At 39.1% G+C, this 13316-nt stretch overlaps 1 protein-coding gene across 1 annotated transcript in view; it reads left to right on the plus strand.

The window, feature by feature from the left end:
* TSHZ1 (teashirt zinc finger homeobox 1) overlaps positions 1 to 10776 on the plus strand; it is a 54165-nt gene extending 43389 nt beyond the window's left edge. Inside the window, exon 2 of the mRNA XM_055703620.1 lies at positions 6157 to 10776. Within this exon, the coding sequence (XP_055559595.1) occupies positions 6157 to 9338 (3182 nt within the window). The 3' untranslated portion in view covers positions 9339 to 10776. The remainder of the gene's footprint in view (positions 1 to 6156) is intronic.
* The last annotated feature ends 2540 nt before the right edge of the window (positions 10777 to 13316 follow it).

The following is a 13316-nucleotide window of genomic DNA, read 5'->3' on the forward strand; positions in this document are numbered from 1 at the left end:
GTTTTCTTGCCTTTTAATCACCAAACTTTTAGTTTGTACTTCACTGTTAGTTAGTGATGCAAATGGAGACTGAAATCCATGTGCATGCTGAAGTCACTTCTCTAGGAGCCCCAGGCACCCTGGCCCTACAGTCTTTGTCATCCTGATCTCTGGTGCTCTCAATAATGCAGCAAGTCTTTGCTCCACCAAAGCGTCACCTGTCTAGGTGAGTCGTGCCATCCCCTATCTGAAGTGACAGCCATCTTTGAGTACCAGCATCTTAACTGACTTCTCTTTCATCATCCATGTTAGAGAAATAACATTTTCGACAAGGTGTTGGGTTTTTCCCCCTCTTTTCTTTTTTCTTTCTCCAGCCCCCCTTCACCCCTTAGTTAGAGCACCTGATCAAAAAATTATTTCTGACAAAGATTTCCTGCTCCAAATTAAATGAGCTCAAGGAGACAGAGCATTTTCACGCAGAAAGAAAGTGAAACGTTGATGTTGGAAGTTAATGAATCTGGTAGCAGAGAGAACATTATTGAGACTGGATAATATGATCTAACAGCTTTCCCTCTTCTTATCCTCCCTGTAAAGAATGTATGGAAGTCAGTTATGTGGCATGATTCTAACATCTGTCCTACTCCATAATGGTAATTTGTATAAGTAATGGAAACAGGTTAAATACTTCCATTCTAATGTTGCCAGCAGGGATGAAAATGAACATTTCAATGAAATAATCTCGACAGAGCAGGGAGAGGAGGGGTGGATGGACTGATTCATCTCCAGCTCTCTTTGGTGATCCGAACACTAATGAGAATGCTTGAATGTATAGTTTATCAGATAGAAGGGGAAGAGCAAGTAAATTTCTCAGATTAGAATCACTGTGAAAATGTACCCACATACAAGCTGCTTCGTTCTCCAATTGCCAGCATTGGCTAATAATTTGCAGCATTCATTTTAAGGGGATAGGGGAGAGAAGAGAAGGAGGTGAAGAATCGTTTTGTTGGGTTTTAATGGGATGCCTTTAAGGGTTATCATTCAACCTGCTAGTAGCATGGAGGTTGTTCTTGTTACAGTACCTTATCTACTTTTCAGACCCATTGCATTAGAATTAGAGGGTAGGCGGTTCCAGTATTTTGCCCCCCATTTTGCTGCAATTAGAAATGAAAGACACAAACCACTGTGGTAAGGTTATTTGGTTGTCTGACATTCTGTGCTGCTCCTCAGCCATTGTCGTAACTAAGCCATATTTTTCCACTGTAGTGACATTGTAATACAGACACACACATAGATTTGTAGCACCTGTGCCAGAATTTTGCATGAACATTTGTATATACTAATATAGAAAATTTGCAAATCTTCCAGCAGGCATGTTAACCTCTTGCAATTTGAGATTCTGGATTCTTTTGTAAAACTCTCAAAAATGTATTCTGGAAACGTATCTGTAAATGTTTTTTTCCCCCCTCTCGCTCTCATTTTTCTGTAATGAGGGAGATGTGTAGCTCTAGATTGTCTTTTCTATCTGTACTTTTTTGCCCAAGACATGAAATGCGTGCAGTGGAACTCAGCCCCAACCTAGAGTGCCGTTTGTGCAAGGTGACAGTGTGAGCTGTGAAAACTTCTGCAGCTGCTGTCTCCTGTTGACTGGGTAAATATTAGAAGCTGTGGAAATACATGTGTTGAAGAATGGTGACCATTCACATGGTGCCACTATTGTTTAATTCCAGAGTAGGCCCTGATTTAGTGAAGAATTTTACACTTAAACCTATCCCTATTTGTTGAAACTATGAAATACGTATTTCAGTGAAAATTATTTCAGTATTTGGTTGCTTTACTGATTTGTGGCCTTCAATCCTAAGGTGTTTCTTCTGAATAAATTTATTTATTTGGAGGATTTAAAATTGAGTCTCGAAGAATTTACTACATTTGATTTTTAGACTGTTAAAAACAAATACAATCGTTACTTTCTGTTCTTTTCAAAATAATGTATTCAATGCTGAATCCCTTTTTGAACGGAAAAGAATACCTCCGTAGAGACAGATTCCTTCAAAAGCACCGGTCTGAGGTTATGGAAAGGTTTTATGTGAGAATATTTATATTTTTAACCACATCCTTACATTTCAGATCTCTGTCTGCTTTTTCAAACAATGGATGTGTATTTATAGTGTAAATATTCTCACTGAAGCAAACACAATGTGCTGTGCTACTCACATGTACGATATATAGCGTCTCATGTCCACTTAGATTAGAATGCACAGCTTTTAACACTGCTCAGAGATGACAGTGTATCTATGGGGAAGCATTGGCATGCAGAAGGCACATTTTATAGGCAAAAAAATATTAGCAAGACTTAATAAGAAGAAAAGAAATAAAACCTGCTCCCCATAATTTTAGTTGTCCAGAAGGTGAAGCTTTTTCCCCATTTTCCACCATGCATTTGCCAGAGTCTGTGCATGCACAAATGAGGAGAAGAAAAGCTGACATTATGTTATGTAATTTCTTCTGCTTTGGATATAGTTTTTGTTGAGGAGGATCACTGCTTATATCTGCTTTTTGTATTTTTGTGTGGTTTCAGGACATGTGTAAACCAGCAGTGTCTTTGCAGATGCAGGAATATCTGGAGAGGATTGCTGAGACTTTTTCGGTCACAGAAAGATTTGTTGTCTGAAATCTGTCTGTTGATCTACCTGTTATAATTTGGGGGGAGAATCTGGACATCTCATACTTTTATTTGACATCGAATGACACTACTTGTCTCTGCAAGTAATTATAATAGGAATATTTTTGCTGTGTTTAAAATTCTGAAGCTTACTTATTTGTCAAATTTCCATGAGAATTCTAGTAAAACATACAAGTTTTTAGAAATTACCATTTTTAATTTTGTATGTTACTGAATTAGTCCTAGCAAAAACCTTTTCAGTTAGAGAATTGCACTGACCTTGCAAAATACCATATGTTGGGTGTGCTGTTATTCATCTTAAAAACATTAGTAGTCTTGAATGAAAAGGTATTGTGTGCATCCTGTGGTAACTAAAGGAGTTAAATAAAATTTTTCATATTGCAGTGATAGAAATTAAACATTTTGGATAAATTACTCTCTTTTTTGGTTAAGAAGCATTATTTCTTTGTATTGTTTCAGATAACAACTGTACAGACATATTGGTGTGCACATCATGTAAATTCATGGGGTTTTTTAGAATCTGTCTTAAATTCTGAAATCATAGAAAATTGGAGTCCTGGACAATTCTTATGCTGCGGTATATATTGGTAAGGGAGCGAACTCAATCGTGTAGTAGTCTCAGCCAAACCTAAGACTAGGAAAGCAAGTGAAAGATGGGTATTTCACCCCAACACTCAGTTTCTTTGCTTTGGCAGTTTAACACTGATCTTTCTTGCAGTTTTAACATTTCTTATGTGGGTTAGCTCCTTTTATTTTTATGGTAAAGTGCAAAAGTACAAGAACAGAGAAGACACGCCGTCATAAATAAATAAAGGAAAAGAAAAGATAGGGCAGTGGCTCAACTTAAGCCACTTCAGTTCTGCTTAAGCAGATATTTAGATCGTTGTATAGAGCAATTATAAAAATCTATATTTATGCAAAGTAGAATTAAGTAAAGAGATTTAAACATAATTCACATGAATTCTTACAAAATGCTCTATCAGCTACAGCAACATTCAGCATCTTACAACAGTTTCTTATAGCTATTTATTGAAATATTGGGATGTGAAAATTAGAGAGGATTGGCATAGTTCCACTGAGGTTAGTAAGAATATAGCTGTTCATAAAAGCTCGGTGTGGGCCCCCTCAGTTTTCAGCTTCTACTTGCTGACTGTCTGCTGATCATTACAAAGTTTTGTTGGTTATTTTTTCAAATAAAAATTCCAGATGGTAACTGTCCATTTTTATGCATTTTAGGCCTCGGAGTTGTTGGTTTGTTTTTTAATTTAAACCTAATTTCAGAATCAGAAACCATATTCTTCTATAACTGTTACTTACTTTTCTGAAACTTAAAAATGTTACTGTCTTTTGTTGTTAGAAATGACAGAAAGCAGGTGTGTTTAATGAGGGAGCTAACAGACCTTAGACTGTAGCTGTGAGAGGGAATGCTACTTGCATACCCAGAGTTCAGAACTGCAGCGGTACTATTGTACTCCTGCAGAGTGTTTCAACAGCAGCATTCCTGCAAGACTGGGAAGCTGATTGACTTCTTAGTTTTTTTACTATTTCTGTATTTTATTCTTCATTTTATGGACTAAATGCATTTTTAAGATTTTTTTTCCTGCTTTTATAATGCTTTTCTGGCATCCTCCTGGCCTTTGGCTCCAAGATGATTTCTGTAGCAACTTCTATTGTGCTTTGTACTCACCAGTCCTTTTAAACATATCAGAAAGCAACTGGGGCTGATGCATCTGTAAGGAGTTGGACCCTGCTTAACACTTTTTTAAAACACAAAAGGTCAAATTATCTTCTGAAAAAAATTAACACTTAGAGGACAGATGAAAGATGCAGTCATCTCAAGGTTCAGCACTACCCCAGTACTAGATGTACTACTTTCCTACTTTTATCATAAAAGATAATATTGAAGTAGTTAGGGGCTGCATTAAGACAGAATTGCAAAGGTGAACACAGAGTGCAGTACAGGCCATAATACTGTTACTTTTCTTAAAAAAAAATAATTTAAAAAAGTTTCAAAGAGTGTTTATATTCCAGTGAGAGAAGATTCTTTTTACTTTTCAGAAAAAGAAGTTTCAGAGTATATTAGCAACTGCGTAGAAAAAGAAGCTCAACTTCTACTCATGTTCCCCCCAACTGAAGAAGACCTTGGCTTTGTTAACATGATAATACATATTTTTTTCATATCACATAGCAGCAGAAGTGCCTCTTTTTCTGGCTTGCTTTCAGTATTGTTCCATGGAGGGACATAGGCCACCTTTCAGCAGCATTTGCTGCACAGTTCACCTGACAAGCAGGCATTTTTTTTTATTCAGTTACTGAAAATTGTTCACAATCCATGTTTTCTACCTTGACATGCTTATAAATGATCTACATTCCATTATCATTGTGATTTTTTTAAAGCTTCTTTTACAAAACTGGAGGGAAATGTGTACAAGTATGTTTTCTGCTTTGCAATGGAAGTGTACATTTATCACTTAGGTACATGTAAGCCACTTCTGTGAATTGGGCCCTTGGAGTAAATGTGTTTTGATGTAATGGCCATCTGCTCATGAATATCACATTTGCTAGTTTAAAAAATAGTTTGAAATAGATAAACACATAGTTTGATAAGTTTATATAGTTCCACCAGTTAGCAATACAATAGCAAAGTTTTATATTTACCATAAGACAATAATCAAGCTGTGATGGAGCTCTCAAGTTTTTTGTTGTTTTTAAAAATTAATCTCTAACATTTACTTTTAGTTTCTGACTGCTCTTTTCAAACTGGTAGATGGACACACATCAGATTGTAACAAGAAGCAGAGTATACCCAAGGCATTTCAGAAAACAATCACAGTCTTGCTTCCCTTTTTACCTTGTAAAAATGAAAGCTGTTCAGCTCTCCGATAGACCTAGTGCAGCCAGCCACCAGCAGACCCTGGAACAGCTGACCCGACACACTTGCCCCATGTAGCTCCATCAGAGTCAGGTGTCAGTGACACAGAAATGGCCCTTGAAGCTGTAGCTAAAGCTGGTTTCCCAGAAAAGACAGCAGTGATGAGATGGAGTTGGTCAAGCCAGTATTTCTGAGTGCCTAGGTCTGAGGGGTGCAGGTCAGCTGCAATGTGTTGTGCATACGTAGTGCAGTAAATATAGCTCAGCGCCAGGCCATTTTTTAAGTTGATAAAAACTGGTTTAGTAGGCTCTTTGTTTGATTTTGCGTTTGATATTATGGTATCTGCTGTGGTCCTGGCACATATTTTACTGCTGAAGTCAAAGTTTATTCTTAGGTAGTACTGATATCAAACTGTAACCAGGACACAGTATGCGAATTTATAGGTAAGAGTGTGTGAATGATTATGAGTTTGGTTTCTGAACATATCTTCAAAATTTGTCTTTATGGTTACTGCATTTAGTACAGAAGACAGCAGCAATGTAAAATGTGCATGTTCAATAACTTTGTCTTGTCTCCCCCCCCCCCCCCCCCCCCCCCCCCCCCCATCTCCCCTCCTGTATTTTAGCATATGTTCCTGAGGAGGAATTGAAAGCAGCAGAAATAGATGAAGACAGTGTGGAAGATGATGGGCTGTCTCTGGACATCCAGGAGAATGAGTATTTGTGCAATGAAGAAGCGGAGATCAAAGAGGCTCAAAGCTACCAGAACTCCCCAGTCAGCACTGCAACTAATCAGGATGCAGGCTATGGTTCGCCGTTTAGTGAAAACAGCGATCAGCTGGCCCATTTCAAAAGCACTTCCTCTAAAGAAGAGAAAGAGGATCCTCAGTGCACAGACAATGTTTCCTATCCACAGGACAGCTTGGCACAAATAAAAGCTGTGTATGCAAATTTGCTTTCAGAGACTTGCTGGTCCAGTTTAGCTTTGGACTTAAAGAAATCCAATCCAACTACCAGCAACAACGGAATAAGCCAGAACGAAAACACCACCAGTACCGACACCAATGCCAATTCCCAGAGTACTAGTACTACCAGTACCAACACCAGTACCAGTACAACTACCAGTAGTACTAGTAACAGTAACAGTGGTGGCTCAGGTTATGACTGGCACCAAGCTGCATTAGCTAAAACTTTGCAGCAGACCTCATCATATGGACTTCTCCCAGAGCCTAGTCTTTTCAGCACAGTACAGCTTTACCGGCAAAACAATAAACTTTATGGGTCTGTGTTCACCGGTGCTAGCAAGTTCCGATGCAAAGACTGCAGTGCAGCCTATGACACACTGGTGGAACTAACAGTGCACATGAATGAAACTGGACATTACCGTGATGACAACAGAGATAAAGAAGCTGATAAGACCAAACGGTGGTCAAAACCTAGAAAACGATCACTTATGGAAATGGAAGGCAAAGAGGATGCCCAAAAAGTGCTGAAGTGCATGTACTGTGGGCATTCATTTGAGTCTTTGCAAGACCTCAGCGTCCACATGATAAAAACAAAGCATTACCAGAAAGTGCCTCTGAAGGAGCCAGTACCAGCCATCACTAAATTGGTCCCTTCCACCAAAAAACGAGCACTTCAGGACTTAGCTTCACCTTGTTCACCGGAGCCGACAGGGATCGCTGCAGAAGCTTCACTGGGTGAGTCTGCAAAGGATCAGAAAACTGCCAACCCCTATGTGACTCCGAACAACCGCTATGGCTATCAAAATGGTGCTAGCTACACTTGGCAGTTTGAGGCACGCAAAGCCCAAATACTGAAATGCATGGAATGTGGCAGTTCCCATGACACTTTGCAGCAGCTGACTGCTCACATGATGGTCACTGGTCATTTTCTGAAGGTGACCAATTCTGCTTCCAAAAAAGGCAAACAGCTGGTATTGGACCCTGTGGTGGAGGAGAAGATCCAGTCTATACCTCTTCCACCCACCACCCACACAAGGCTACCAGCCTCCAACATTAAAAAACAGCCTGATTCCCCAGTGGGCTCCACAAACTCGGAGGAAAAGAAAGACCTAGAGAAGGAAAAGGTGGTGGTGGTCAGTGAAACAGAAAAGAAGATTAAAGAAGAGAATGAGGACTCTGCAGAGAAATTTGAGCCAACAACATTGTATCAGTACCTCAGAGAGGAGGACCTAGATGATAGTCCTAAAGGCGGAATAGACATACTGAAGTCCCTGGAAAACACAGTGACAACAGCTATCAGCAAAGCTCAGAATGGAGCCCCTTCCTGGGGAGGATATCCTAGTATCCATGCGGCTTACCAGCTCCCGGGAACAGTCAAACCCCTTCAGCCTGCGGTGCAGAGCGTTCAAATGCAGCCATCTTATGCGAGCAGTGTGAAATCACTGTCGTCAGAACACAACGCACTCATCCATTCCCCAGGCAATCTCACACCCCCACCTCACAAGAGCAATGTATCTGCTATGGAAGAACTAGTGGAGAAAGTTACAGGTAAAATCAACGTGAAGAAGGAAGAAAAGCCTTTGGAGAAAGAGAAGAGTTCTCCAGTCAAACCCATGTCACCTGCTGCTAAAGAAAACAAGGACTTCCCCAAACCAGAAGAAATAAATAACAAACAGCAGCAGAAGAAGAGCTCTGAGACAGAAGTTCAGAAGGTCAAAAAGGATAGTCCAGCAGAAGCACATACGCCAAATGGTACAGAGCCACTTAAAACAAAGGTTGCAAATGGCTGTAATAATTTAGGAATCATCACAGATCATTCACCTGAGCCATCCTTCATTAATCCATTGAGTGCTTTACAGTCCATTATGAATACCCACTTAGGCAAAATTTCTAAGCCGGTAAGCCCCTCTCTGGACCCTTTGGCCATGCTGTACAAAATTAGCAACAGCATGTTGGACAAACCCATTTACCCAACCACTCCGGTCAAGCAGGCTGATGCTATTGACCGGTATTACTATGAGAACAGTGATCAACCTATTGATTTAACAAAGTCCAAAAACAAACCTCTTGTTTCCGGTGTGGCTGACTCTGCCTCATCCCCGCTGAGGGAGAGCGCCCTGCTGGATATTTCTGATATGGTGAAGAACCTCACAGGGCGTTTGACACCCAAGTCTTCAACTCCGTCTACCGTGTCAGAGAAGTCTGATGCTGATGGGAGCAGTTTTGAGGAAGCTTTGGATGAACTGTCACCAGTACACAAGAGGAAGGGCAGACAGTCCAACTGGAACCCTCAGCATCTTCTGATCCTTCAGGCCCAGTTTGCTTCCAGCTTGAGGGAGACCCCGGAAGGCAAATACATTATGTCGGACCTAGGTCCACAAGAGCGGGTACACATCTCTAAGTTTACTGGTCTTTCCATGACCACAATTAGCCACTGGCTGGCCAATGTGAAGTATCAGTTAAGGAGGACAGGTGGAACTAAATTTTTAAAGAACTTGGACACAGGACATCCTGTTTTCTTTTGCAATGATTGTGCCTCTCAGTTCAGGACTGCTTCTACATACATAAGTCACTTAGAGACACACCTAGGGTTTAGTTTGAAGGATCTGTCAAAGTTGCCGCTTAATCAGATTCAAGAACAGCAGAATGTTACAAAAGTCCTCGCAAACAAGACTTTGGGCTCACTTGGAATTGCCGAGGAGGACTTAGGCTCCACATTCCAGTGTAAGCTCTGTAACCGAACTTTTGCAAGCAAGCATGCAGTCAAACTGCACCTTAGTAAAACACATGGCAAGTCCCCAGAGGACCATCTGATCTATGTAACTGAGTTAGAAAAACAATAGCGTCCAGGTAAGCAGCCAGGTATGCAAGTGACCACAGGAACATTGCACTAAACTTCTTCATAGTACTGCACTAGGCCTGACCTGAGCCTCTGAAATCAGTCTTACTTTTGTTGCTGAACTGCCTATCTGGACCTTGGTTTTTCTTACACTTATTTTGTAGTTATATTTATATGCTCTTTGTCTGATCTGTGCATGGTTATTTTTTGTTTCTGTTTTTATTTTTGTGAGTCAAAGTCTGACCTTTATTTTCAACATCTGTCCTTGATGTTAAGCTATCTTTTGTAGAATATAGTGGGAGACACTATTGAGAGACATTAATTTAGCCGTAAAGAAAGACACAAAGAACAATGATAAAGAGACATCCTAAAATTACAAAGTTGCCATGACAATAAAGGTCACAGAACCTGGTAGTGTCAAGTTTTAACCCTCTGAGAACTGTAATAGCATTTTTGTGCCTTTCCCAATGACTAAATAAGTAAATAAGGAAAAACAAAACAAAAGGCTTAAAGGCATTTCATTCAAACAAAAGCTGTGTCAGAAGCAGAACTTATTTTTTTTAAATGAATGAGCTTCTTCTTTTTTTTTTAATGCAGAACTGGTTTGTGAAGAAATTGTGCATGCAGTCCTTGGAAGAAGGAGAGCTGTATAGTACTCAAGGGGTTAGGAAGCCACAACTGTATAACTTAAATAAAAAAAATAATAAAAAAAAAAGCAAACCAAGTTGCCACTATGCCCAAACCCTCTGGATGCTGAGAATTGCCACTTTTTGGCCAAAAACAAAAACAAAAAAGTATGCAAGCTGTTATTTAAAACAAGTGTAAAAATGCTCTTTTCTTTCTTTTATTTTATTTTCCTTTTTTTTTGTTCTTTTTTTTTTTTTCCTGTTTTGTTTGTTTTTTTCCTGTAAAATACTGCAGTTTATAGTTATTTACAAATGTTAAGCTTTGGTACAAGCTGACCTTTCTATAGTGTGCTGCATTGGTAAATGAAAACAAAACGGGGCAAATGTTGGATTCTGTTCCTTGTAAATGGCCAGCATCAGCTTAAAAAAATACATGTTACATATCGTACCATTTTAAACTGTTCAACTTTCTTTGTACCTTCTGGCTGTATGCTTTCTCTTTTAACTTTTTATATTGTCATTTTATATTCGATTTCTGTGTATATAATGTAAAACCACACTTTTTGAATAAAATTTAGTTCCTGCAGCTTGATATAAATAGAGGAATTTTACTGGCACCTGCATCTTTCGAGATGCATGTACTTAAAGGAACTATCTGACAAAAAAAATAAATAAATAAAAATAAAGCAAGCAATGCACTATGAATTATACATTTTGATGTTTTATCATTAATATTGTACAGTACATTTTGGTTCACACAATTAAATCCACTGTTTTCTCAAGTGTAAAATAAACCCACATGCAGTTCTTGATTTACATACATTGTCATGTCGTCATTATATTGCATTTGAGGTGTTATTCCAGCAATAAGAGGCATGGTTTATGTAACCAACCAGCAAAAACCTATTCGAAATCACCTCTGGTTTCATTCAAAGCCGTAATACCAATAGCCTCTTAGAAGAGGTTTGCAGTGGGTATGTACTGCAAAAGATGCAGAATCAGTGGGGCGCCACCAATTAGCGATGGGCACTCTCCCCATCACTGAAGTAGAAGAAGGGCTGCAAAGGTTTTGGCCGAGTTAATTTTCCTGTGCTTGCATAACTGTTCCCATAGCCATTTTCTGTGTGCATTCAAAGACTGTCTGCTCCCTTCCTTCTCAGGCAAAACACCTTTGGATTTCAACAGTTACATAGTCAGAGGCTATGGCTTCTGCCCCTGTAGTCTGTTGAATGCTACGGTACTTGCTTTTCTGGCAGCAGTGAAGACCTCTGAGGCTTTGACACCAGTTTTTACTTACAGTACAAGAAAGCAGACCTATGTTTCTCTGTACTTTTTAAATATTGCATTTTGAGGTAAGCTGAGTGCTATCATATCAGGTGTTTCCCTTAATCTTTATTTCTGTTCTGTTGAACACAGATGTCATTTAGAATGTAAAAGAGAGCTGTCAGAGCCTTCACTACTCTATCTCCTGAGCACTTTGACAGTTACAGTGTATGAAAGACTGGGATCTGCTATCCATTACACTTTTCGGAGGGGCTGTTAAATATGAGGACCTAGAGGGGTTTGCTTTCACATGGTATTAGGGATACTGTTGTGTTCTATATACTTCTGTGTACATTTGTATATTTCTGTTCCTTCTTCCCAGTTTTTCTGAAAGCACATTAAATGTAAGATCTTTGCTTCCAAATACAGCACAGTTCTATATTTAATGTTTACTTTAGTTACAGTCTCGGAAAATTGGTGCATTGTTCTTTTTTCTGCAAGAGCCTCGCAAGTCCAGGTCAGTTACATTTACATAGTATTTCTAAGTAGTGCAGGAAAGTGCCACGAGGGTGTTTTTTTTAAATGTCCCTTACTTTCTTCTCTGCTAACTACCTATGTCCTTCAGGGGATCCAGCCATTTAGACATTTCAGTTCAATTACTGGATGATTATGTACTTTGGGCCCAAAGGGGTGGTGAGGAAGAATAACAGTCAGGCCTATGGCTGTAACACAGAGTCTTTAAATAATAACTCTTTGAAGTTTTGTTTACTTTACCACGGGCCTGCAAACATGTGATTATAGAATGTGCTGTATTGCATTGCAGTAGGGTGAAAAGGTTGAAAGGCAGAAATAATAGCTCTAAAGTGGGTTTGAATCTAATGTAAATCCATTAAAACTAATTTTGAAACACGGCATGTAAAGTGAGTTCTCAACACCAGGTGACTCCCTCGAGAGGTGTTTATGACATTGCTAAATCCGTTCAGTTCTGATAGCTTCAGAATTGGACAATCAGTCATCATCTGTGCCAGTGTCTGAAGAAAGTCCATTTAGAATAAACCAGCAGTTTATTCTAACCTGGCGACTATGCTGATGTAACACTTTCTAAGACTGAAATACAAAGTGAAAATCTGAGGGCTCGAATGTTTCACTTGCTTAATGAAATGAAGCACAGTGACACTATGTTCTTCATTCTTTGCATTTTTGCCACTTCTGTTTGAATATCGTATTTCCAAAAAGTTTTCTTTAAAAAAAACCTGCACGGTTTAAAACAGTTATTCTTTCCTCAAAATTGGTTTGCAGGTTTATTTCTTCTCTGTTTTAATAAGATTTCAACAAAAGTTACTTTGTGCTATTCTGCTAGTAGCTACTAAAACTACTCCTTGCTCTGTGGAAGAGACCATGTAGCCTTTCAGGACTGGTCTTGAAGAAAAAAGATGTAAGACCCTTAAAACCTGTAGTAGTCTCTGTAAGGCTGTATACCTATTTTGTGATATATTCAAAATCCATTGTATCTGAGTCTTTTTAGAGATGTATAAAGCTACTTTTCAGCATTACATTGCTGGTGTTTACATGGTTGCTTGTATCTGTTCTTGGAGGGGAAGATCTTGGTTTGTTTCACAGGTTTGATTTTTGCTTCTGTGTACTTTTCTGTATTGCTGTTCTGAAACTGATGCAAACCACTGCAAATCTGAGGGATCTGTGTACTGATGACAATAGTCCCAAATGAAATGACTTTTTTTTTTTCTTTTTCAATAGCATTTGTTGGGATATTCACTAATGTCTTCTGCAATGTAGCTTTGTTATGGCTTTCTCTGGGTAGTTACGCTGGTAATAATGACACCAAACATAATCTGTCCTTATCATGGAGGCCACTAAAATGCAATTGCAATTAAGTATAAAGGCATAAAAATATACACAGTATCTTGCATTAGACTAGTCAAGACACCCTGCATCAGCTTCTGCGTGCAATTTCCAAAGCCATCTCAAATTTGAACGTGTTATATTCTTTAAATAATACGGCAGGGGTCCTGATTAGGAGACCTTCAAGGAGAGGCCAGTTTCCATGTGGAGAGTTCTTGCAGCTCTGTAGGTGT

The sequence above is a fragment of the Falco cherrug genome, chromosome 3 (genome assembly GCF_023634085.1).
Source record: "Falco cherrug isolate bFalChe1 chromosome 3, bFalChe1.pri, whole genome shotgun sequence".
NCBI classification, from domain to species: Eukaryota; Metazoa; Chordata; class Aves; order Falconiformes; family Falconidae; genus Falco; species Falco cherrug.